This window comes from Dermacentor silvarum, chromosome 9 (genome assembly GCF_013339745.2).
Source record: "Dermacentor silvarum isolate Dsil-2018 chromosome 9, BIME_Dsil_1.4, whole genome shotgun sequence".
NCBI classification, from domain to species: domain Eukaryota; kingdom Metazoa; phylum Arthropoda; class Arachnida; order Ixodida; family Ixodidae; genus Dermacentor; species Dermacentor silvarum.
In genome coordinates, this window is record NC_051162.1 from 76,576,841 (window position 1) to 76,603,137 (window position 26,297).

The window sequence follows — 26,297 nt, forward strand, 5'->3', positions numbered from 1 at the left end:
CGTATGACATAAAGAAGAAAAAAAAAGAAACACACGGAAGATCTAATTAGACTCTTTTTCAGTTTCACGGCTCTGTTCGCAACGAGAGTTTTGGCGTCCGATATGAGTACCTCGAAGTAGGTAAAGAAGCATTTATATAGCTGGGGCTCGTAGCAAACTGATTCGACGCAGCCGCCGCCCCACCCCATTTCGTTCTGGTCCTCAACGGGACAATGCCTACTTGAGCAGGCGCTCGTTCTCGATGAGTTCGAGGACGTCGATGCAGCGGTGTTCCTCGGGTATGTGCAGGGCCAGCATGGAGAGCGGGTCTTCGCACAGCATACTCCAGCCGCGCACCTCGGACAGCCGCAGGGCGTGCGGGCGAAGGTTCACGTTGGGCACGCGGGCCCACACATACGGCTGCAGACACTGGACCTGCAGATTGCGGAGGGCCGGTTGGTACGGTGTCACAAAAAAAGAAATATACTCGCAGGGAGAAAACGACATCGCATTCAATATCAAGAAGGTGGTGTGTATACCTACGGAGAGAAAGACAGAGATATACGTTTAATGTGATAGAAAACCTGAGAGGCCGGCCTGGATCAAAGTTCTAACCTGATACTCAGCACTCGGGAAGGGAGACGCGAGTTGAGAGAGAGGGAGAGAGAAGAGTTGATGATGAGGACGAAGACGGCGGTGAGTGAACTTGAGGAGCAAAGTCTCTTCAAAGTCTCTAAGCCAGACCACTCTCGTGTGTGTGAAAACTTTATTTAAAGAGGTCCGGAGGCTCGACTTAAGCCGAGGCGGGCCGCTCCCACGTGCAAGAATTTGATGAGAGCTTTTAGAGCATCACGACGACGACAAGCATCACGACGACAACCTTCTGGCGAAGGTCTTGCTACAACCCTTTCGGAAGAAGGGTTATTGGCAAACTTGGACAAATGTTGTGCCATTGATCGTGGGCTTATGCGCAAGACCTGTCCTGTATATTTTTCCGGGGATATCGCACCTGTCGCAGTCCGGACTGTTGCACGGCTAATGAGATGTACGTAGCGCGGTGAACTTTCCATTGAACCTCCTCCTCAGAACATCATCCCATTTCCCTACATGCCAAGATGTTAACTGTCAGTACGGGAGGTCAAATTCACATGAAATAAAGAAAACGTTTTGACCGCCACCACCATCTGTCGTAGTTGGCCACAAAAGTTTACAGGAAACATTTCCTACACCAAATGAGAATTTCTGCTCCGATAAATGCATGGCGCTTCTAATATGTCCCGCGTCCAATAAAACGTTTGTGGTCGACTGCACACCAGAGAGTATAACTAAGGGGCGCTTCCTCCTCAAATTAAACTACACCTGGCTTAAAGCCAGCGCAGCGGCTCGTGTTTTGTTCAAGAGGTATTAAGGGTGCAAACTACAGCAGAAATAACTAAAGGAAACGGTGATGACACATTCAGATGACATACAAACGCGGTTTATAAGTGCAGGCATCTTACCTAGATAGCGCCACCATACCGGCGGAGGCTCCAGTCGTCTCATCCTGCGTTTCCCTTAGGGTATTTTCGGCGGCCCGATTGCAAGCGCTTGCGTAGCTCAGTGGTAGAGAATCCGGCTCCCACGCAGCGGGCGCGGGCTCGATCCCGGCCAGAATCGGGTCCTTTCTTTTTGCGTTTCCGGCGATAGCGGTTACGCGGCCGCCGGCGGCAGCATCATCGCGACCCGAAACGGCTATTGGAATGAGCCCATAACAGCTTTCGCTCTGAAATATCATGACGTGCTTCATGCGGCTCAGAACAATACTGCGCCAATTCGACAAGCGTAGCGCCTGTCATTGTTTTTTTAACACTTGGCCCAAGTTAGCTTAAACACCCTGTATAAAGCTTAGCGCTCAAGACACAGCCGTGTTCTGCATGTCTTTTCTTTTGGTGTCCCCCCTGATGATGTTTCATGACAACCTTGAGAAAGCATAAACTTCAATTTTAGAAATATATAGGGGGCTGCATGCTGTTAGTCTCGATACATGCGCAGCTAACCTTGAGCCTGGGAGGCAGCTGCGGCGTCAGGTGCTTGCTCGTCGTGTGCAGCAGGGCGGCCGACAGCGGCAGCGTGGTGGGCGTACGGCCCAGCTCGAACTGCAGCACCTCTTTGCTGGTTGCCTCGAAAAACACCGCCGGGAACAGCTTGGTGCCCGGCTCCATCTGCGGCACGTTCGATGCGCAGAACGCTGAGGCCGCTTTTAGTGCAGCATGTATTCGGGTACAACTTAAGAAGGCAGGAGAGGTCCCACCCGGGTGACCGAAGCGCGGCAGCTGATTGCGTGCGTGACTAAAGAAATAGTCCCGTTGACGCGACTCGGCCCAGTTCGAAGCGTGGGCTGCCATGTTATCCGTCGGCGGGACCACCGGCCGTCCAGCTCATGACGTCAGTCGAGAGTGCGCGCCCATTAGTGGAAGCTGGTGTGCATCCGCCTTTAAGGGGCAAATGCCGCTGTCCTCTGAAGTTGTACCCGACTATAGAGTACAAAATTCGCGCGGTCTCTCTGAGCTACAAACGCACCCCCCGTTTACAGGAAACCGCCTGCGGAACATGCGAAGTTTCATTTGAATTTGGGTATACCAGTCTGTAAATGTTAGAAAAAGCAAAAGCAAAAAACTTTACATATTTATAATGTCCCCTGTGGCAGTGAGGCTGATTGTTTTTAAGCCTTATTTTGCGCACAAATTACAAGGAAGGAAAGACGGCGACAGGACAGAGCGCTTCCTATGCACTCTATCCTGTCGCCGTCTTTTCTTCCTCGTGAAATGTGTGCGAAATGAGCTTTTTTTTTCCTGGACGAAAGAATGCTTCACCGAACAGCCCAATCAGCTACTCTGTTGATTGTTTGGCTAATGGGAATGAAGTTCTCGTAAAAAAAACAAGGGGTATTAGAGGCGCTATTGCTGAAGGCTCTGGATTAATACAGAATACCTGAAGTTTCTGAACGTGCATCCGCACCGCAATACACGACAGTTTTTGCGTTTTACCGCAGCGAAACATGGTTAGAGGTCGAAGCCGCGATGCTCGCGGTCACCAGCAAGCAGAACGGCATATACCAACTGAGTACACACGGTGATTCGCGTCTCTTCAGGTATATTGTTGGGAGAGAAACACGCTACTTGCCTGGCAAATCGCAACATTCAGTCATTCACTTACCTAGCGCCCTTCAGTTACCATTCTATATACTTACTCTCTTTATAGGGCTTATGTTGCAACTGTGGAGCTGAACAATTCCTAAGAAAATCGTGTCAAATCCTATCAGTTCATACGAACGTTCGTGACTATAACAACAGTTTTGACGCCCAAGTCCATAGAATGCGATGTAAAATTTATTTACAGTTGAGTTTATCTTCTCTAAAGAAACCTCCATCACGTGTTTAGGCTTAGATTTAGATTAAACGAGAGTCCTACACTACGCCGTGCATTATAATGAGACCATGATTTCGGCACCCAATACATCATAATTTATTGTTTCCAAGAAACCTCCTCGATGCATCGTCGAAGCAGCTACCTGGAACGCTTATGTGTTGACAGTATTGCCACGTTGTAGTTACGATGAAGAACCAGATCAGTGCTAGAAATGTGAGTCAAAGCTAAGTGGTTGTTGGTAAAACAAAAACAAGTAACACTCAAAGCGCGAAAATAGGGGCGAGCAGCAGTCGTCGGTCGTCGAAATCGGATCTCACGGGTGAAGTCCGTCCGCTAATTATAGTACAGGTATATCAAAGTCCAGAATAATTGCTTGTGCGGGCTTTCATTCCAGAATTCCATGGCGTTGAAATGCAAAAATGTTTGTGTACTTAGACTTAGGTGCACTTTACAGAACATCAGCTGGTCAAAATTTAATCCGGAGTCGCTCACTACGGGTAGTCGCATTACCTTTCAGTGGTTCTTGCACATATAAACCCAGAAATAAATCTAAGTATTACATTCGAGAATGCACATCATTCACGCTGCGCGCGCCATCTGATTAGACTCTCGCTACAGATTCCCTGACTACAATAAATAACTTCTGATACATTTGGTACGTTTGCACCTAGTGACAAATCGATAAGAGGGAAAATCCGGTGAAAAATATGCAGAGTCAGAAAGCAAAACAATGTGCACGTGATAGCATTTCATAGCACAGTTACTTGACAAATGTTTCTAAAGTCGTGGTACATAGTCCCAGAATTTCTGCAATATTGACGCGACTTTCTTACTATCAGACATTAAATCGCAATCGCAACATGTGCCTAAAGTGAATACTCACAACGTACATTACCGTACGTTTTTTCATAGGTTAAGTAGACAGCATGGACATTCGATCGGGAACGTCATGTCCACCTTTTCAAATAATTCACGTAAACATGCGCTACTGGCTACTAACACGCACCAATTCACGTCAACAGCCAGGGACGATTACAGTCTGTTCGAAAAAGAAAGTGATAGGCTTGCCGAACCCGATACTAGTCCCCTGTTCCCTAGTGATAGAGTGTAAGACTCGCCACGTCGACGTGGAGATGTCCTGTTCCTGTTTCTCTAACAGCGATCCAATGGACTCCGACAACGACTACACCATCGTGGGGGGCAAGCGACTGAAGAGGAAATACCGCGGGACAACCAAAGATGTGAGTGAGCAGGGCCCATATGTACCGGCTTCTCCTACTTACAAGATTGCTTTTGTACCGCTCGACGTGTCTAAAATGTTGTCGCAGTTTCACCTGAAAGGTGAAGCATCAATTGCGATAGCAAATTTGTAGAGAGCTATACGGAGTAGTGATATTAGCTTTATCAGCTGTATAAACTTGGACATGCAGCAGCACCGGCAACGCGCAGAACTGTTGTCGACGCCATCGGCGTTTTGCCCGCGTTCGCTCAAAATGCGTGCGGCGTTGGTGACTGTTGCCGGAGCCTCTGATATAAATAGGCACTTGGTGCCGCAGCTAAACGTCACCTCCCTTCCCTCCCCCTTCCCCCCCTCCCACGAAAGAAAGCGATAGGCTATTGCTGATCCCGATATAAGCACTGCTCTGAGCAACTCACTTTTCGATGCCAAAGGTGCAACACATACCCAAGACACCTCTAAGACACTTGTGTATATACACCTCTAATGTCCCAACTCACTATGTGTATATAATGTTTCAGGGATCACACCCTGTTGACTACATATCTTGCCCACGCTGCATTGACAACAAACTCTAATTCGACGCACCCTTCGAAGCATCGACCTTGCAAGGGCGTGTACGACACGACTCAACCGACACGAACGGATGGAGGTCGCTTTGAGAACTCTGATTTGTTTAATACTCTCTTTCTGTGAGTACTGTGCAACGCTTCTGATAATTTCCCATCTGTCCCGTCACGAGAAAACGGCACGCATCGAGTTTTACAAGAACATAACGCTAATAGGAAGGACGCGCCGTGACTTCGTTGGGCGCTGCTGAGTACCTCCTCCTACACAAAGGCATGGCCACTGCACTACTGCCACATAGAGAGAGGTAAGCGAGAAATTTGGGCGACGCCCCATTCTGCTTTAGTGCGGCGTTATCGTCTGTGTACCGCCGCATGCAAATACCTGAGTGCTGGATTTCTCCACGACTCTTGCAGCTGCATCGCGTGTGACACCACCGTAAGCACATGCAAACGCATCTGAGCATAACGGCCTCACCAAACTACAGAATTTGCACATATTTGAATGGCACAGGAAACAAATCTGTAGCTCCTCCCCTGTCGAAGAAAGGGGGGCAAGCAAAGTTTTGTCGTGTGTTTCTTCGGTGTTCCTCGGAACGAATTGCACTGACCAGTACCACGTTGTGCTCGAACCATAACCGGTCACGCGTACACGCTTACTCTGAAGTTCCGGTTGAGAAACCTTGCGTCACACCGTGGAAGTTGGCGCTAGCGTTGCCTAGGCGTGCACCACCGTTGTCAGGTTCCTGGAGGGCACGACGACGCTGACGTTTCGTCTGGGCTTCGGAAGCCGTCATGCTAGAATTGGCACTTCGACGACGATCCCTTTCCCAAGCGAGTTCGCTGCGCCGTTGCCCAAACGCAGCCTGTTCCTTCGGCGAAACGCACCACGCGGGGCCTTCCCTCCGGAAGCTGACAACTGATCTGAGGCGAGGGAAGCCCGGCGAGGGCCGCGCCGACCCCCTTTTCTTCCCTTTTCCTCCCCGCGACACACCAAACGACCCTGATTGGTCGCGCGCGTCACGTGTTTAGGCGACGGCACAGTTATCCCCGCACCTGCTCTTTCTTTACGTTTATAAAGAACTTAAGCACACGTACAACTATCGGTCACGACCACTCTACCGAAGGCTTCGAAGTGCATGCAGGAAGATAATGCTTTCCAAATTTGAGAAAACTGCAGAAGGCATTTGTACGGACTTACCCTGAAGCGCTGCCTCGTCATGTGTCCGTCAGCGCTGAACGTGATCACGCCGGTGGCGACGTCAATGTGGCAGCCGACGTACATTCCCTGAGGATGGGGGAAGAACGGATGTAGGTAACAAAACAAAAGTCATCTACGCCATGTGACATCTGCACCTGACGCGGCAAGCGCCAGTACAGGGAATCACTGTTCTTCCTGACGTCACTACAGATCAGACTACAGATTAAGAATATATCAGACCAGAACAGATCAAGAACTGTGGTTGACTATGCAAAGAACGTTCCGCTGAAGCAATAACAGCACACTGCTCGCGTACCTGATTGGCGGAACGGCCTGCTGTTTCGCCCTGGCTAATCTCAGCGGCCAACTGCCCTGCACACACCATGTAGCAGTTCTGGCGTTCCAGGCTGCACGAATAAAAGGTATCACTTATGAGCGACTGCATGAATCACAAAAAAGTGAAAAAAAAGATCAAAAATAAAAAGCCTATTCGCTGCTATTTAGAAAATTCTAGTGTACGGCCATGCTAGAACGCAGCAGCGCCGCTGCGGTGCGGCTGCTTTTCAGCGTGGTCATTGCTAGTCGCAGCCTGGGTGCTTCAAGCTGTGGGCGCACAGCGCGATAAGGACTACAGAAAAGCACAGAAATGCTACTTCATTGTCCAACTTCTTTCTCACGTCTCTTCACCCGGTGAGTGGTATCCGTGAGAGGGACATGACAATGACGACGCAATACGTTTGACAAAAGCATACTTCATGCTCCGTCAAAGTGATTCGAAATTTCCTGCATCATTGCACTGTTGTATGACAACGCAACGTACCGTCTCATTAGCGTTGTTTACATGAACTGGACGCGAACGGGTAGAGTCAGAAGTTGAGCTGAGCAAGACCCGACCGCGTTTACATTCATCGTGTCAAGGTCCAACCAACCCACTGCAGCCGTGTTGACTGAATTCACATCAAGGCACGTTCGGCCCAACCCATGAGCGTTTATATAGGCTGGAATTTATCGGTTTCATGTAAACATATACATGCCTTGTGCTGACGCCATGGTAGGCGCCATGCTGGTGCATCGGTATGGCGATAATTAGCTGGGTCCGTGACGGCACGTGATATCAATAAGTAGCCATTAACTACGTGCACTACGCGTAGCAGACAATGATTAGCCGAAAACCGTTCAAGCTTCACAGAGAAAAAGAAGGCTCTCCTATTGTGTGCTGCCATTCTTGCCGCAATCTCTCCATTCTGCAGGGGTCACTTCAAGAAACAAGTCCTTCTGGTTATCGTCCTAATTGGCTGACGCGACACATAGCTTTTTCAGCACGGCATGGAGTAACTGAGACAGCAAGGCCTTCAAAGTTAAAACATTGATTATAGGTTGCTCGCATTTGCTACATATGTAAAGGATGTTTTTTACTCACACGTGGTGGACGAGACCATCCTCGCTGAGCCCGTGGAAAGCTACCTTGCGAACCTTGGAGTTTCCGAAGGTGCGGTCGTAGAACTTGTACGCGGTCGTGACCCAGCCGACGTACACGTGGTTCGGGTCCTGGCCCGGGAACACGCGGAGACCGAAGAAGTATTCGTCCACCAGCTCCAACACCGAGGTGTCCAGGTGGTCACCGCTCTCGTCGGTGGCCAGGGGCGGCGGGCCGGGCGTGATGGAGGGCCGGCGGAAGCTTCCGCTGCGGGGCAAGGTGGAATTGCCGCCTCCGGTTCCGCTTCCGGAACTCGTCGGCGAAGACAACGTGGTGGGTCTCTCGGGCACAGGTGGGCACAGGAGTTGGTTGCTGGGAGCTGCGAGCAGGCGTACCGGTTAAGCTGCATTGTGTCATTTGTAAACAATGAATTGCAGAAATGGCACTCAGGTGTAGGACAACGCAAGTTTAGAGAAATTACAGCTTTCGCGGGTTAAAAAGATGTGCGTTCAAGCAAAGTTACGGTTAAAAGGAAACGACTATTTTCAGCTGCTGCCTTATCCTCTCCTAAATGTACTAAACTGGTTTAAACTAATGGATGAAATTCTACGTGATTTGTGAAATGACAGTATATTGCAAATGCTGTGTTGAATGTTGTATGTACTGTTATTTTTTTACATTTAGACGTTTCTTTTCTGCATATTGTTTATGGTGACGAAGGTGATATGTTAGCATGGCTCTATTGTTGCCTCTTGCTCTTTTTGTTTTATTTGGCATTGGGGCTAGTCAAGCTCTGCCGCAACGCAGCTTTTATCTCACTTATTTGCAGTCGCATGCAATGTCAGGTGCTACACGGAGCCCGTGTTTGAAAACACCCCAAGTCTGCACGGCGGCGACGACATACGAAAAACTGGAGAACTTAAGACAATTTCGATTACTGGGATTTATGAAACCAATTTTTGGTTTTTTCAGCGTGCCACCATGTAGTCTTGGGGCGTCTTCGACCACGGGCACCTTGGTGCAGCTTATGTTGCACGCAACTGTACATTCTGGTATGTACCATTGCTGTGAAAATAAAATCAACTCAACCTAACTCAAACGTCAGTATTGAATGGAAAATGAATGTGAAGACAATTTGACTTATAGGAGACGGGGAATAAAATATGGCATATTTGTTCATTTCTAAAGCAACTTTAAAGCAAAGGTCATAGAGAAATATGCGGTAAACAAAGCTTCCTTAAAATCTTGATTACATGCAGCGATAAGAAATGGCAGAACAAGAGAAGCCTTATCCAGAAGCCAACGTTTCGACAAGATGTCGCCATAACAAAGACAATTTCTTGGCTTCGTCAAGACGAAGACTTGTCGAAACGTTGGCTCCTAGATAGGGCTTTTCTTGTTCGGCTAGTCTTGATCACTGCATGTAATCAGGCCTTCGAAAAATGGCACAAGTCTTCGTCATGACGAAGACAAGTCGCCTCTTCGAAACTTGGGCTCCTGGATGAGGCTTCTCTTGATCGGTCATTGTTGGTTACTTGGTCTTCATCTTCCCTTGACCTTTGGTCATATTTTGGATCAATATATGCAGTGTCATTGTTTACAAGTGTCGGGTCAAGTGGTTAGCTTGTAGATTGCAAGAAAATGTGGAGTTGCCATCATCCAGTTCCACACTCACCTGGCGACAGTCTATGGACGGACGGAGGCCGCACAGTGAGCAGAGGTGGGGACATGCTCTGCTGCTGACCCCCCTTCGAGGACGGGGGCGCCTGTCCCGAGGCCTGGGTTGCGGCGGCATCCTCCTTCTCCTCCTTCTTTCGGAAGAAGCGGAAAGGGGACTTGCCACGACGCTTGGACTTGCCTGCGCGGCCGTGAGGAGAGGACGGGAACAGCATTTAAAACAACGTGCTTGCTTTGATGGAGATGAGTACTGCACCACTGTGAACTCGAGAAGTATGAACTCTCATGCTTGAAGAAAAGTCATAGCATTTGCATTGTTGAACAGATTCTCCACGCGTTCCTCCCTTGAGCTGATGTATAGTAAATGAGCGGGAATGTAGGGGCTTTAGCCTGACTACAGTTGTGATGTGTGTTTCTCAACATGACATCATAAGGTATTCTGGCAGTGCGTCCCGCGAAACATAGCCCCTAGCATGACGAGGCAATTTCTCGTCCGAGCTCACAATTTCTCACTCTCGCTCTGAACGCCACTAATGCTTAAAGCAATCAGGGCTTCTTGTTTCCTTTTTCCTAATAAAAACGTTACAGATCAAATCTCCCGCTCTGACTTATAGATCTCATAGCTGCTCCTTCCTTTATGCGTAGTATGCATTAAATAAAGATATAACGCCGTATGAAATGACGAAACTGTAAATAGTGGAATCACTTATAATGTAAGCAGCAGCAAAAAATAATACTAAACACACTAAGAGCCGACGTAAATGAATCGATGAAGCATTTTCCGTTAATGTTAGCATTTTATGAAATCTACATCAAAATTAGTCTTGACATTGGAACAGAGGTTGGAAAAGCTTACTCTCAGGTTCGGGTGTGACCGCTTTGGTTCGCTGACCGGCCTTGGGCTTATGGCCGAGCCGGTTAAGCGCCTCCTCGCTCGAAGCTGCGCGCAGCCGCTTAGGGTCCGGACGGGATCCGTCAGGAACCTGCGCATGCACAGAAAGTGAGAGTACGGAATGAGTACGGAATGAGCTCCAAGGTGCCTGAAAGTCACCACATCCAGTACTTTGTCTGGATCAAGGGTACCCTAATGCTAACACCTGGGAACATATGTGTATGGACATGTTGACGCTGTTTAACTTAACAGTTTCTAATGCGTTGATAACAGCGCGTGTTGTGCAGCTGCAAGAACCGTAATTTCGTAATTTCGTTTGCGGACTGATTCGTTATTAAATGTACCCGGTACATCAATGCACTTTAGTAATATCGCCGCTCAGGCAAAAGGTGCGGACAACCTATGCGCCTGTTGACAATTGCTAGTGGCGAGAGAGAGCGCGCACATACACCAAGACGCGCACCGACGTTATAGGTCACTGCGCGCTTCTTCATTATCTGATCAGGCGCAAGCTGCAGCACCTGCTCTATTGTGCGCTCTCGATTGCCTAGTTTCACTGATCACAAGGAAGGGACTGTTCGGATCGCGATGAAAAGGTGCCTAGGAAATTACGCAACAAGAACGGAAATAAAATGGGGAAGGAACGGAAGCGACAGTATCGAAAGAAACATGAAACAAATGTACGGTGACTGTGATTCCGGTGAATTTTAGAAAAGTAAATTTTAGACAGTTCACAGATTTCAAGAAGACATCTTTGCCTCTCTATCGGGTGTCCTTTGAGCCGTAGAGGTATCCCAGTGTGGACAGACGTTGTTAACAAGTTGAATGGATTAACGCACGTGGTACATGCAGCCCAGTTTATTGTGACATCGTATGCAGCTAATCGAGCGACACCCCCGCTCAGTAAGAGGCCTGCGGGCCCAACCAAGAATTTGTTCTTGGGCAAGGTAAATCAGGTACAAAAGATGGCATTCTAGCTCGGTCAAAGTTTTCCTGCATTTGAGTGCACCGGTTCACTCAGCAACGGGTTTCATTAAGGCCTGTAACAAAGTCTATACATCCTCTGGTCTAACTGTAGTCGAATGCCGTCAGGATAAATTGACTGTTGGCAGTCTCGAATCTTTGCGAGGGTGACAATAATGCGTTCAGCACGATTGCTCACCTGCAAGGTGGTGGCAGCATCGAACGATTGCGTCTTAGTGAGGGTGCCGGTGGTACCGCGGGGACTGAGCATGGATCGGCGCCGCTGCTGAGGTGTCGGGGGCCTGTGTTCCATGTGCATCGGCTCCTCGGTGTCGCCGCCTTCGTCGGAGTAGCCACGCTGCAGGTCTGCAACCAACGTTGCACACCTCGTCAAGTGTCTGCGTTCTTTCTCGAGACAGATCGTGCTTCCTTTCTTTCTCTATCACTTCTTTCTTCTCACTTTACAACCCCCTTCCCTCTGTCCGCAGCGTAGGGTAGCAAACCGGACCTACCCCTCTGGTTAACCTCGCTGCCTTTCCCCTTTCTTCTGGCTCTCTCTTTGTCGAGGCAGATAACCTTATTGCTTGAGCTTAAGGGCGTCTATACGTTCTAAATCCTCCAAACACTACCACAAGTGAAGGAAAACAAAAAACAAATGAAAGTTTGCATCTAGCTACACGTACTGTGAATCGGGAGGCATGAAATAAATTGGTTGGTAAATGAACCAGCACATTGTGAACGCTATTGCAGCACTATTCTGGGAGCAATCTGCAGACATCAGTGATAATATTTGAAAAACGCGTGGAAGTTGAACGTTATCATAGAAACCTGGTTTATTATGTGCAGCCGAGCATAGTTCACTCATTGTATAGAAATCTTAACCTGTGTATTTGTTTGTAATTTTCTTCTACTTCATTATGCAAATAGCTCCCCTCCCCCGCTTTCCGGTACCGCGTACTGACCTTGGAAGCCTTTTCCGAATATTCTTGGTGCAACTCAAATCAGCTGGAACATTCGAACATCATAATAACATTTGAAGGGCAGATTAATTATATGCAGAAAAATTATGATATAAGCGAAAATAGCCACTGTAGACAGCAACACACCAGCGACTAGAATTCGTGCAACTTAATTCAGAATGTGAACGGGAATGATTCTCACCCTTGACGTCGGACATACTGAATCCGCTGCGCAGCATGTGGTGCTCCAGGTTGGCTAAGAAGAATAAACACACACAGGTAAGTTACGAAAATGCAATACAAATGTACAATTCCTTCGGGGAAAGGCGGATAAAGCATTTTGATCTCCGACCTCAGAATCGAAAGCCCAGTTGGGCTGTCGATCGGGATATCAATGCTGCATTGTTTAGTTTTATTCGATGTTCCAAGGAAACATAACTATCGCACTGTTTTATTTCAATGTACCTTGCAGAAAATTCACTTCAGACAGAGTTTACCGTTCTGTAGAATATGATTTCTGAAATAAGTGTTCAATACCCAAAAAAGTCCCGGAGTTCTTTATTGTAGTCGGCCTTGATAATGTCAACTTGTGGTAAAGTAAGCAACTGTAATTTTCAAAAGAAGTACAGAACTGCGAATTCAACATGTTATCATATCAGTATAATAAAGCTGAAAGAAAATGCGGTCGTGACGCTGGAGAAAGTGGTCACCACGAAAACAACAAAAGCTGGCGCCATCGTTCACTTTCTTAAGTTTTACCAATTGTAAACCTTTATTAACTAACCGGGCTTTAAATACTGCCGCATATTTTTTGCTCACAGCTGTAGTTTTTCGAGACTGGTTGAAGGAACGTGTTTCCATAGATAATCTTTGTTACTCCTACCGACCACACACCATCAAACACAGCACCAATCCCACATTCATAATCACCACGCCCGGGCAGTGGGACGCCATGCTGCTTAGCGAATGCCCGCAGGACCAACTCTGGGTAGTCCAGCTGGCCGACGACGCCGGCAGGACTCAAGATCTGGCTGCCGCCTGAGGAAGGGGGGTTGCGGCGGTCTCCCGGCCTCCCGCCTCCCTTGACCCCAGCAAGGACTTTCAATAAAGTTTTGTCTCTTTCTAGCCTACCGAGTTTATGCCTAATTCCACGCACATGAAAGCGAGTTAGCCCTTATTGTGAGGCTTGCCAATGCGCCAGTGTGTGAAGCGTGCAGCAGAGCCCGCAGTTCGAGGGAATTAAGGAACGGGCGCATACATTGTGGGTTACCTGGATGCCGTACGCTCGACTTCTCGGCTTGCGCCCGCCGCTGTCGGCGGCGCACTTCTTCCCACCGGTGCTCTTTTTCCTGCTCCCTGTGAAAACAGAACAAGGAAGCGCGAAAGAGAAGAACACACGAGCTGGTAAGTTCAGCTTCAAGCGCTTGGGAAATGAAAGACATCGAGGTCTAGACGCATTCAACTTACTCGATCAAGTTCTCGTTGCAACAAACTGGCAAACTGAGTCTCAGGAACTCGTAATTGACCTTTTCCACAGACTCGAACAACTTGTGCGTGATCTTCAGAGCGGGTGGGCATTCTCCTCTGCGTTGAAAAACATGATTGGTGTCAGTATGGTCTGAAGTGTTCGTTTAGCCAACTTGGATATCCTTCTGGTTATACATGTCAGCGCTGTGATGTCTCTTTTTCTGTCCTGTCTTTAGTTTTCGTGTTCTGTTTTTTTTTTCACTGCCATCAGTTCAAGTAATTCCCGTACGTGGATATTAAAAGAAAACGAAAGGAAACTTAGGTGGAGGTTTTCTTTCTAATCGAGCAGCAAAAGTAATCATAACGTGTTTTGTACCTCCTTTCTAATTGGTAAGAGGAGTGGGTCTTGCGTCTAAATGGTTTGCAAAATTTGAATGTGTATGTGTAGCGGCTTATTTGGGACATACATTGGGTACTTCGAAAAGTTCGATTGACACGCGACTTTATAAAGCAGTCATTTATTAATGAGAATCTGGTACGACCAGGGCTACTCCGGGTGGCTTGCTTTGATAAACGATGGTTAAAAACATAATTCTATCATAAACCTTAAGGAATTCACCACAAGAGTCCTTCACTAAATTAGTAGTTCAACCGAAAGTAACTACTTGCGAACAGTACTTGAACAATCAGGAGCGTAGACCTCAGCCGCTTAGAACTAGAAGAGTATTATTCCGTAGAACATTGCGAAGAATTTGAGCTGCACTTTAATTCAAAAGTGATCACATAAGGATTTGCTGTTGTGCATACAGTTTAGCAAAGGGCGATGACAAGAAATGGGTAAATTTTGCTACTTTTGTTGCATCATTGCTGTTGTTCTTTGAAGTAAAATATATTTGTTGTGGAAGGTGTAGTGTTTGGAAGAAAACATTCGCAACGCCAACTGGAACTGCATCACCAAAATTAATCTGGGCCGGGATAATGTAACATTTATAGGAAACATTTGCACGGCAATACCCTGGGCGCCGCCATGTTTGATCACGTGGTGATGCGGCGTCCATTACATGCCTTATCTGCCTCCGTTGCCTCCGTGCTTACAATGAGTGTTCATGACGCACGGTGTGGATCAGCAAAACTGTTTCGGTAGATATCGTAGACGATGGCTGCGTGGATGACAAAAGCTTCGGCTACAGCTTAAGAGGATATGTAAGTGCTTTCTGAGCTCACTACGCCTTGTCCAAAAGGTGTCAGCCGCGTAAACGGTGCTTGTGCTAAAATCGGTGCTAGAAATGCATTCTAAGCTGTCCACACTTTTCCGCTTGTGAAATAAGTCATGATCGGTATGTTTCCTCTTCGTTTATTACTTGCCAAACACTTTGAAGTAGTGGCTCATCAAGTTTCTGACTCGGTGAAGTTCTTCGGTGTGGTCACTGTCTGATCGTTTACTTTCTGCCTAATCGCTCAGAGTGCTCAGAGAGGCGTTCTGCCCACGTAACCACTGGTATCGGGCAGCCGTGAACGGTGGATCATAAAGAATTAGACGCGTGAAAGAAAAATTCTTGCATATTAGACGGCTTTGTTTGCCCAACTCTTCAGCACTATTACATACATCGTCGGTATTCTGCGCATTTCGTCCTATTCAAAAGGAAGCGCTTCGCAATGCGTAACTGCGAATATGGTAACCATTTGCGCTACTACATCTTCGATTACCTTTTATTAGAGCTATACACCGTAAATATCAAGCAATGTCAACGAGCTTGCGGACGACCGCAGTATAAGGCACTCACCCTGCCGGTATTCTGTTAACTTCGACGTTTGGCGAGAAAGCATCGTCCACGTTGACAAACATCGGTTCATCCTTGTTGTACCAGAAAGTCATGTTCCGGTTCATGTTGCTGTTGGGAATAGTCAACGAAAAAAAAAACAGGAAATGAAAGCTCGCATAATTAGGACGCAAATTGAAGAATATATCGGAAGGAAACGAAATGCTCAACTAATAATTCATCTCAATTTTCTTCAGCGTCTTTTCCACAAATGAAGGAAGAATAATCGGCGTGAAGTGCAGCGACGCCTCATTATTGTAGTTTACTGACTTCTATGCAAATGAGGGCCAGCTTTCATTTCCCAAATTTTAGCAGAGAACAACGAGCCACCTGAAGAAGAAACATATAGCCTTCTACCTTTCCGCAATAACACATCGAATACAGCCAGTTTTCTTTTTTATATTGCTTGCCTGCCTAGGTTATGATAAGAATGTATAGACCATATAAGGTGCGCAATGACAGTCAAGTCAACAAAACATGTTCTTTCACCGGTTTTCTTTATGCGTGCTCTTTACGTTCTATTTCTACGGTTTCCTTTAGACTTGTAATTTTGATAAGTGACAATGCTTCAGCTGCCTTTCATGCTTTATACATTCAAGTGAGAAGATTTATCGTAAGTTTTTTTATAGCATAGCAAAGACCGCCTTATTTTATCACGGAGCAGATCTGTAAGCAGCGAGCACATTGTTTTAGTGATGACCTTGTTAAGAATGCTGACATGTTTACGTTGGTTGCAAGGGCGCCAAGGTCGCAGAAACTGACCTACGACGCGGGTTTTGTCAAAGTGAGTTGTTATTCTTAGCAAGTACGAGGATCATCAGAGGCACTGAAATTGGTTGTTCGCTTTCAGAGAGAGAAAGAGAGCACGATTTTCTGCCCTTCTTTATGACGCAGAGCTGCTCTCAACGGTTAAGGTCGTAGTATATCGTATACCGGCGCTTTGTCCCGTAAATAGAGCTGTTTTCTTCCAAAACACATAACTAGCTCACCTGTAATCGAGTTACTGGACAGGGGCATCTGCATAAAGTCATAGCAAAATTATGAACAAAAATTTACTTTTTTTCAGTAGCGACACTTTCGTATTCGTCGAGAACGTTGTGTCGACAAGGACAATGTAGTTGAGGTTCCTGCCCCAGTTTGCCATGACGTCATACATTTAGGTGTTTGTACTGTCTTCCGGAGGCCACTGTGATGAAGCTGCTTCTGTGTGAGAATATGTGGCCAGAATGATGTGCGCGCGCTGCTATATTTGACGGCCGTTGTGACAAGCGAACATAAATGTAAATCTCGGAGAAAGCAGGTGATTTACAGCTACTCTACGCATAGTGTACCACGCAAAGGCCAGAAAAGTGGAAATACACATAGCGCTACTTTTATGTGTATTGTCATCGCTGAGAGCTGGACTTCGAATTGCCCAGCTACAGTTCTTGAGCACATCTGGGAGAACATTAAACATGTACGCGCATTCGTCCTGCAACGCGCATTAGGTACGACATATAACACACTGCAAAATAATGCCACATGGATGCGTTTTGTGTCAGGAAAATTCGGATGCTAAGGTGAGTTCGAGTATTGCTTATTTTAAGAATTAATGCAGAAAGCATCGACGCGATGACTATCAATGTAAGTGGATAGCCGAAAGTTTCAAGAAAGCTAGTGGTCTTTTTTTTTGTTTTTAAAGAATAGTGCACTTGATGGCACCTATCTGTTGCAGTGAGGGTATTTAGGTTCCGTTTGTAGTTTCATTGCGTTACATTGCAGAGAACAAAGCCGCTAACAGCACATTTTAGTGGTTATATAGGTAGACAGCAGTGGCGTTTCAAAACGCTGGTACTCGGCAGCAAACGCGAAAGAGCTAAAAAAGGCTATAAGCTTTAAAGAACGATAATAAAGACAGCGACGCTTACACGCAGAAAGGCTGGTACCCTCCTGCAAGCCGCAGGTGGTGAAGAACCGGAGCAGGTTGACGTCATGACCAAAGATCAGCTTCGCCTTCTGGCCTATGCCAAACGTGCATGCTGGTACGTAAGATGCTGCAGGGAAATAATATTTCTTTTTACTTGCGAATTACGATTGTTCATCACACGGGAATGCAAATGACAATGAAGTGGTGTTGTAGAATGTTTGCAGCTGAGATTGAACTGGGAAACCTGCAGTCTACAGTGTCTTTAATATATGCCAGATTAACGTGTTGTAATGGCAAGTTTGTATTGAAATTAAATACAACTGAAGCGGGCTCACTATTTAGATGTTCCGCTGATCTATGTCACACACCCTGCAAATTATGGGGAGTATGCCGGCATTAATAAAAGGTGGGACAAGGATCTTGTTTATCCAGGTAAAGGACTTGTATGCTTGTGTAAGTTCGCAACAATTAGTGTGAAATACAGACAAATGTTTACACAGAATAATTTATCCTTATGTGTGCTTTGACATTAGTTTATGTAATGGAAACTTCGCTGTGCAAAACGTGAACATAAAGATGTCACTCACCGCCTTCACCGCAAGGAATGTCCGAGAAGGCAGCTTCGCCACCGAGGTTGTCAAGCAGTAATTCTCCATTCAAAGAGTAGCCTGCGTGGAAGGTCACAGCACGACGTAATTTAACACAGGACAGAAACACACACAAAAACCAATAGCTGTAAACACCCAGACACTTCGTAAGCGATAGCATATCACTCAAATCAATTAATTACAGTCGCTAATTTGCAGCTTACCTATCAAAAGAAAACAAATTTCATTGTGGTGAAGAAAATGACAGATTATACCCTAACTTTAAGGTTTATGGTAGAAAACAGCATGAACTTAATGCCAATTCACTTACTGATGGTGCGGTCATGTAGGTCGAGCATGCATCCAATGACGTCACCGATCATCCATTGCTTGCCATAAGATTCCGTGCCCCCGCCGTGGGATTTGATAGCCTGTGGGCCAAAAAGTAGTGTTTAAAAATCTACGCTGCCTCATAGCTTCAAAATCATGTTCCATGCTTAATAAAGATTTAATTGACTTGAGACGAAGAGGCACCCGATATTCAAGTGCGTTAAATGACCATGTGCTATTTAAACGACAAAGAGCTATGGCAATTACTGGTATTGTTATTGGCTTGCAGTACCTAAGCAAGCACGACAAATAATGCCACCACAATGGCCGCCATGGACGACGTCGTCTACACAAGCGACAATTTATCCCTGATATATATTACAGGTCAAAAGCCATGATCCCAGCAGCTATCTACGAATAACATTGGGTTATATCAGGGCAGAATACTTGAATACAGCACATATCTTCATTGATGGCTCATCAGCGCCTCAAAGCTCATTTTTCTGGTTGTTTGCGCCCTTCACAAGAAAGATATTATCTTATCGGCTTGAAAGAACATCATCGACATGCGCTGCCTTTGTGTGCAATTAATGCCCCGCCCTATGCAAGAAATTGGCCCCCGGTCACAAGTTAAATGTAGGCCATCTACGCTCTGTGTGAATGTTGTGCCATCGGTACCTAACAAATTCTCCAGAAAGTTCCGCAATACGTGTTTTTATTCCAGTTTTCCTCTGACGATAACGTGCTAGCGATTGCGCTGTTTTGACAATGTCTCGAACGAGTAAGGAGAGAATGAGGAATGATATCTCCTTAGAAGCGATAAAGAATTACATAGTTGCCATTAACACACATACAAAGTAACAGACGATGAAACCACAGAAAGCATAGGGGAAGTTACTCGTTGCTTAACTTGAAATGCAGAAAGTCGCCTAAATGGTAGCTTGTATTTGGTAGCTGGTAAGTAGCTTAAATGCTTCATTCATACAGCACAGCACATGTAATGTGAAAAATGTGAGTTCTGCTTGCCACCTACGGCAAGTTATTTTTTCGCCCAGTTTAATGTCCCTTTACTTTATTTCTACATTTCAATAAACATAATCATCAAATTCCCCATACTTTCTTTGGCTTCATTATCTGTAACATCGCATGGGTTGGGACTGAAAAGAATTCAGCCCCTCGGATTGCCTATTGTTCTTGGTAGTTGCCTATTGGCACTAAAATCCCCACTGGTTTCGTGCTTGTCTTCTAGCATGTCGTATTCAATATCAGCGCCATTTCACGCCCCAGATAAAGCAAACACAGATTTGCCGGCGGCAGCCATGAACTGAGCATTAAACCCACCTGAAACCGTCGTAAGCCCAGGAGTTATGGTCACCACCGATCTCGCAAGATGGCAGGAAGCTGCTGGCGTTCGCCCAACCGACCTTCATGGGACCCAGTGTCATCACTTCGAACTCGAAGTACCTGGAAGTAACGAGGCTACCTGATGACATTGCGCACCATGAGTCCCTTTACTAAGGAAATGGAACCTGCCAAGACAGTAGAAGACGTGGGTGTACACATTACGAACATATACGCATGCGTGGCATTGGCTTTAGAAAGACAGATTGTATGGAGGTGAACTGCCTGAAGACGCCACTGATTCACGTGCACATAAGTCATCGATGTTAGGCACTGAGCGCCTGGCTGACAATTGCATGACCTTCTTCTGACAGCTTCATATCAGTTCGTCAATAAATGCGAGCAATGACATTGCGAAGCACCTCATTTCGTGTGTGTTTGTGTATGATATTTGCAGTCTTCACAGTACTTCACGTGCAGAAGAGGAAGAGCAAACGCGACTGTATAAAGGTGTTACGATGTACACTGTGGTAATAAAGAAAAAATGGCTACCTGGACTGGAAATTATCTTCCGTTTGCACAGGCAGACTGTAAAAAAACTATCTGACCCTAAGACTGAGTTAAGTGAGACAAACGTAGCGCAGCGTGGGGAAGAAAGGCATACACATGTCCTATAGGGCAGCATACTGTATCAAGCAGTTAGCGACATCGATACTTTTTTTACATCACAGAATGAATGGTAAGAATTTATGCGTGCCGCACAATAAACGTTACAACAAAAATAGGTTACTTGGTTGATACAGCAATCATACCGGTCTTCTTAAGTCGATTTGTTGTATTTTCTCAGCTGCAGCATCGCTTGTATCACAATATGAGATATCCATATAAACACCTAATGTGGGGGTCTAAAATATGCCAGTAGTATGTATAAACAAGTAGTGTACCAAGTTGGGCTAGTTGGTTGAAGTTCATATTGGAAAGATTTTAACTGAGCTAGAAACAGGGTCAAAGGAAAATGCAGTGGTGTCTTTTTCGTCCTCCATTGTCCCTGTTTCTAGCCCAGGTCAAATAAACGCACAAGACAGGAAAAAAAACACAAAACTACACGAAACAACATACTAGTTAAGTAAGAACGTTGTCAGAATAAACAAAGCTATAGAGAGAAAGCAGCGCAACACATAATACTGTTCAACAGAAAATCTCCTTTTTTAATTATGCTTCGTTCGTCGCAGTTCCTTTGCTTCATGTTGGATGCAAGAAATCTGCATGTTCTGTGAATATGGATAAGATCACTCACCACTTCCCTTCAGAAACGGAGTAAGTTACTTCCGCACGGTATGTTCGTTGGTCGTATTTCACTGATGCTACTTTACTTTGCACTCCTATGAGCAGGGAAAAACAAAACAAGCATGTTACTTTGAGTGTTACACAATGACCAAATGTTTTCCATATAAGAACATTTCAAACCTGCGCTGAGAATTGCAGTTTAGCATTTGTTCTTTTATTGTACAAAATACGGAGGTACAAAATCACAACGCTAGGCGCTATGTAGCATCTAATTGCAAAAAATGCAGTTTCAGAGAGTACATCTGCTATTTTTTACAGCATGGACGGCATGCTATGAACTAGCCTGAACGTAAAAATTGTTCTAGCACTTGTAATAACGTATAGATTTATCAAGTGTAGCAGAGCTTTGTCAAACAAAGTAGAGCGATATTGCCATAAGAGGTGCTGTGCAATTACCTTCGAGGCTTTCAGCGGTTGGAGGCTCCAGGACATAGCCATAGGCCAGAAGTGTCTTGACTAGCTCTCCGGCTGTATCCCTGGCAGAAATGGGATGCGAAATAGCACTTTAGGCACAACACACGACTCGCCAGGGATCAAGCATCTCTGGCGATGCTGCCATTGAAAATGTGATCCTTGAAATGAGACATACAACTGAATCATACCTAGGTTGCCACCATGTTTGCACGAGGTTTACAAAATTTGGAATTTTGTTAGTGTTGCTCTTAGGCGCCCTTTTCTGTGGTAATCGGCGGCGTCCCTCGTAATCGAGCGAACTAGCACAGCGAAAGATGAAAGAGCGAACGCGGAGCGCAGTGGGGGATGAAAGTCGGCGATAGCGGAGAGAGCGCTAGGAGGGAAGCGGAGCAGGAGGGTGCAGCGGAACTATGAAGCGGAAAGCGAAAGCGTGAGAAGAAAAGCGTAGTGCCGCGCAAGACGGGCTATTTGGCGACAATGGCTACAGGATGGCGCCAGAGTAGCGCGCCTCATTTGTTCACCAATGACCGGAGCGATACCATATAAGGACACCAAGCACTGCATGAGTGAAGGTCTGTCTGCGGCGGTTGCTATTAATTGCGCCCACGCGTCACCCACGCGCTGCATCTCGCGATCTGCCGATTAGCGAGGCAGTCGCGTAACACTTGGCTCCCTTCGCAACGTGCCGCGCGAGGCAGATTGTTCGCGCCAGCTAATATATCGCGAAATGAAAACACGTATGGAGCTGCGCTTAAATTTCGCATTAGGGAGTATCGTAATCGTCGGTGAACTTTTTGAGCACTCCTTATAAAAAAGAACAATATGCGCCATATTCAATAATCTCACGTGAACACACGTATGTTCTTTTATATCGTCACGTTGTCATGACAGTGCATAATGAGACCATGGCACAGCTGGGAACCAACTTATGCCCAGAAAAAAGAGTCACACTTGGGCAGAAGGATAGTGATGAGCAAATGCGTCGGTCATCGACATCTAATCACCAGTTAGACACGGTGATCAACATTCTACTAGCATTCGAAAGGCTACTCCAAGTCATAGACACGCTATAAGGGTACCGTCACTTTGGGAAAAGCCGGACGGAATACGAAGCTGTAGATATGGGTTCAGAGAATGAAGGCGCGTGCTTGTAAATTTGGATGAATTCCACTGATCCACCGGTAGGTACGTGCAAGCGTGCGAAGTTTCTTTCGCTGCCTCTGCTCTCGAAATAGGGATGGAAGCACAGGTGATGCCGTCGTGGGTAAAACGGACAGCCGCGTCCGCTTGATAATTTCTATGGATGCCGCAGTGACTAGGCAACCAGTGAAATATTATCGCTTATTCTCTGTCAGCTGCTCGACGGTGGACTCGTATGATCTCTACGACGAGCGGCTCACGCGATTCGTGACGTAGTGCGGAGAGTAAACTCTGGAGAGCGGCCTTGGAGTCACAGAACAATGACCTGGTTAAATGAGCCTGCCCTATATGATATATGAGAATGTGCGTCTTTTATGTGAAATCCTTACTTGTTAAGATGGGATAATTGGACATGGGGCAAACAGGTGTATTCAATAGGAATAATTATCGCGCTATTGGTAGCAATAATTATAATTTAGAGTTTTTAGATGAGCTTATTGGGATTGGTTGCGTACATCGAGGGTTTCTCGTGAGACCTGAGAACGGCTTCCCACAGACACGTGGTATGATTTCATAATGGCACGGATCTCCTGCTTAGCCAGCTTGGGATAGTGCTCTGAGCCGGACAACTAATCGATGACCGAATCACGTTAGTACGCCGGAATTAACCAAAGATACTGGGAAATATCGCTTCTGCCAACTTTATTTTTATTAAGGGTAACGTTTCTATCTGGGAACACGACCACTAATTTTGACATACTAGCTGTTTTGATCCGCATATTTACCTTTGATCACCGTGTCTAAAGCACGCAAAAGCAAATCTTTTTGTTAGCTGGTTGCATTGATTTAGTGCCCATAAGGCTCTTGCTGTCGTGTGGCACTGCTGATTTGTTGATGAAGATTTCGCCGTCTTATTGCCGCACTGCCTTCAGAAATCTTAGTGATTTTAGCTGAAAGATGCGTCATACCAGGCGCCGTACCTTATGATTCCATTTTTGTTTTATACTAGCGTCGCCACTTCCGGAAAACACTCAATGGAATCCTTTGCGAATTTCATTTTACCTCCATACTGCGGCACTACAGAACTAACTTGTTTGATTTGGAACAATGTGAAGAATAAGCGAGCAAGGCAGGGTCTGTGAGCGCGCTTAGTGCTGTAGTAATTTTCTCCAAATTATCTGGGAATCACCTGTTGGCTTTCTTGATGACGTCGTCGACGCTTTTGTAAGGCACTAAGTGTGGACTTCTCCTGGTTGGCTGATTCTAAAAGAAAAGAGAAACGTACAAACAACGTCATACATTGTATACTCTTATGGGAGTAAGCATGTATTCTAAACCAATCATCTTGAGTCAAGACCAGAAGAAGTATTCATGTGGTCGGTATATCTCAAGCTTTCACTTAAATTATATAACTAAACTTAATGTAGTGGCTTTAAAAGGCTCAGGTCCAGTCGTAAGTTTTCTTTAAACACTCTAACTTGTAGAAAGGATTGAGTTAAGAATAAATATATTGAACCTTTATAATTTTTACAAAACATTAAAATTAATTTCATGTATTGCTTCACCCTAAGTTACCCATTTAATTGCTTAATATAGCTACCGGAACAGATGTGTTGCAGAGTGAGTGGTTACACAATGACAACAAAATAAAAGAAGTGCCGTGAGTGACACTGATCGAATAGCTTCTACTTATACAAAGTTAACAAACGTGTTTAGGAGGCATAAGTATCATTCATAGATATAGTTATAACAATCGTAACAGCGACTGAGTAAGAAGAAATGCAAGGATTATAAGAATAGTTGTTCCTAAGCCACGGCCGCTGGATAAAATTTTTTTTATCCAGGGGCCGTGCCTATGCAATGCTACCCAGTGCTTTGCGAAAAGGGCGCTTAGTAGGAATAACGACAGCTTCTGAGTTATGGTGGTTGCACTCTTGATTTGTGAGAGAATGAAATTCAGCTTATTTCTGCGCAGTTAGTAAATAAACATGGAACTATTTTTTAGTTACTGCCATCGGACAGACGTTTAAACCACAATCTATAGAGCGCAACATCATGTTTCTCTGTGAAATTATTTAGCTGACATGATACGCTATCCATCCACTTTGCGTTCTTTAATACCTTAACCTTAATGACACTTTGCTTCAATGTAAGGTAATTCATTAGATTGAGGCACAGGTGTCAAAAGGTAGCGATTTAGTCAAGTTATTACCACATTTTGTATATTAACGCAACAACCTGGTATAATTTTCGCCTTTACTTGTTTGTGGCGCTGACATGTGGTCCAATGTCATGTAATTCTTCTAGTTAGAAATTTTGGATACGTATGTATTTATTCGAAGAAGGCATATCATTTGCATCCTTAGTACTTACTTCGACCAGGCCGTACGTCCATCCCTGCTGAATACGCTCCTGGGCCCAGACATTGTGCGTATTCTCAGACAGTTGGTCTACCAGCTCCTCCATCTTGGCAGTCAACGTGATCGCGCCCAGATCCAATGGAGCCGGTTTGTAGCCGTTGGGTTGGAGGTACGGGCTACGGGGTGTGGAAGTCAAATTCAGGCGTTAGCTCAGAACGTTGGACGAAGTGTACGTTTGTTCTATTGGCCTTTGGCCTTCGTGACCCGAGGAAGTTTGATACAAGATTGTTTGTGTACACCTAACTACAAGTACAAATGCTTATGACAATGAAAGCCACTGTAGCATTCGCAGTACCACATCATTTTATTTTATCAATGCGTTACCGGTGCCGGGCTGCCCATTTGCAGTCGGCGGTAGATAGTATCGGTAAAGATAACCCCGTAGTGTTATGCCAAAATAACCCATTATTTAAAAACAAGGTCCGGGAACTTTGGAGCACGCGAAACACCTCAGGAGCTCGAATTCATGGCGGTTCCGCAGAAGATTAATGCTTTCCTAACCTAAAGCTGAACTGCCATTTTACGGGATAAGCCAATTGGGTGCCGAGAGAGAACAACAGGAACACCCAAACAGATCCCAGTGTTCCCAGTAATGTAAAACAGATAGGTTGGTGACTGAGTGACCAAGACTAGCAAATGGCAAAGTGACCCGCAAGTCGACATCTTCTTCGGTGTGCCGAGCGCCATCTTTTTCTCTATATATCTTTGTACCAGTATAATTGTATCCTTAACTGTTACTGAATAAGGACAGCGCCATACTTACTCGTTAGGGAGTTTGACGGTCTTTATACGCGCGGGCGGCTTGTCTACCGTGATGTGGTAGCCCAGGGCAAGGATGGTCCTGAAATCGAGAACAACTGCAGTTTGGACACACTGGCGCAAAATCTTGAAGCGCAAGCAGTGCGAGTGGAAACACGACCAAGCATGACGGGTGCATACGAAATACATAAACAATGTTATGGCTGCAAGTCAGCACATACTGCACGTTGACGCGGATGAGCTAAATGGACCCTCGCCATGCCTCGTCAGAAATATCGCTTGAAGTTGCAAATCGGCGTCCAGTGCGCGGTCTACCGCAGGAGTATTTACAACGGCGTTAGTAGTAGTTATAGTAGACGTAAATGAAATGTTGCGAGGCCATGGTACGAGAATGGGAGCTGTCCTCCCAACTGCCTCAGCCAGAGTCCGCAAGCGGAATCCCTCTGTCTTCTTCAATATCAGAGCCG

General features: G+C 45.9%; 1 protein-coding gene across 1 annotated transcript in view; it reads right to left on the bottom strand.

Annotated features, from left to right (window-relative positions):
- The window catches only part of LOC119465324 (ryanodine receptor-like), a 268,769-nt gene that overhangs the window by 127,575 nt on the left and 114,897 nt on the right, over positions 1-26,297 (bottom strand). Inside the window, 22 exon segments of the mRNA XM_037726127.2 lie at positions 221-414; positions 2,016-2,180; positions 6,392-6,478; positions 6,708-6,798; positions 7,812-8,187; positions 9,484-9,666; positions 10,342-10,468; positions 11,540-11,706; positions 12,502-12,555; positions 13,570-13,655; positions 13,767-13,883; positions 15,551-15,658; positions 17,494-17,515; positions 17,518-17,619; positions 18,080-18,160; positions 18,411-18,513; positions 19,753-19,873; positions 21,048-21,132; positions 21,494-21,573; positions 23,841-23,914; positions 25,025-25,187; positions 25,835-25,912. Of these exon segments, the coding sequence (XP_037582055.1) occupies positions 221-414; positions 2,016-2,180; positions 6,392-6,478; positions 6,708-6,798; positions 7,812-8,187; positions 9,484-9,666; positions 10,342-10,468; positions 11,540-11,706; positions 12,502-12,555; positions 13,570-13,655; positions 13,767-13,883; positions 15,551-15,658; positions 17,494-17,515; positions 17,518-17,619; positions 18,080-18,160; positions 18,411-18,513; positions 19,753-19,873; positions 21,048-21,132; positions 21,494-21,573; positions 23,841-23,914; positions 25,025-25,187; positions 25,835-25,912 (2,664 nt within the window).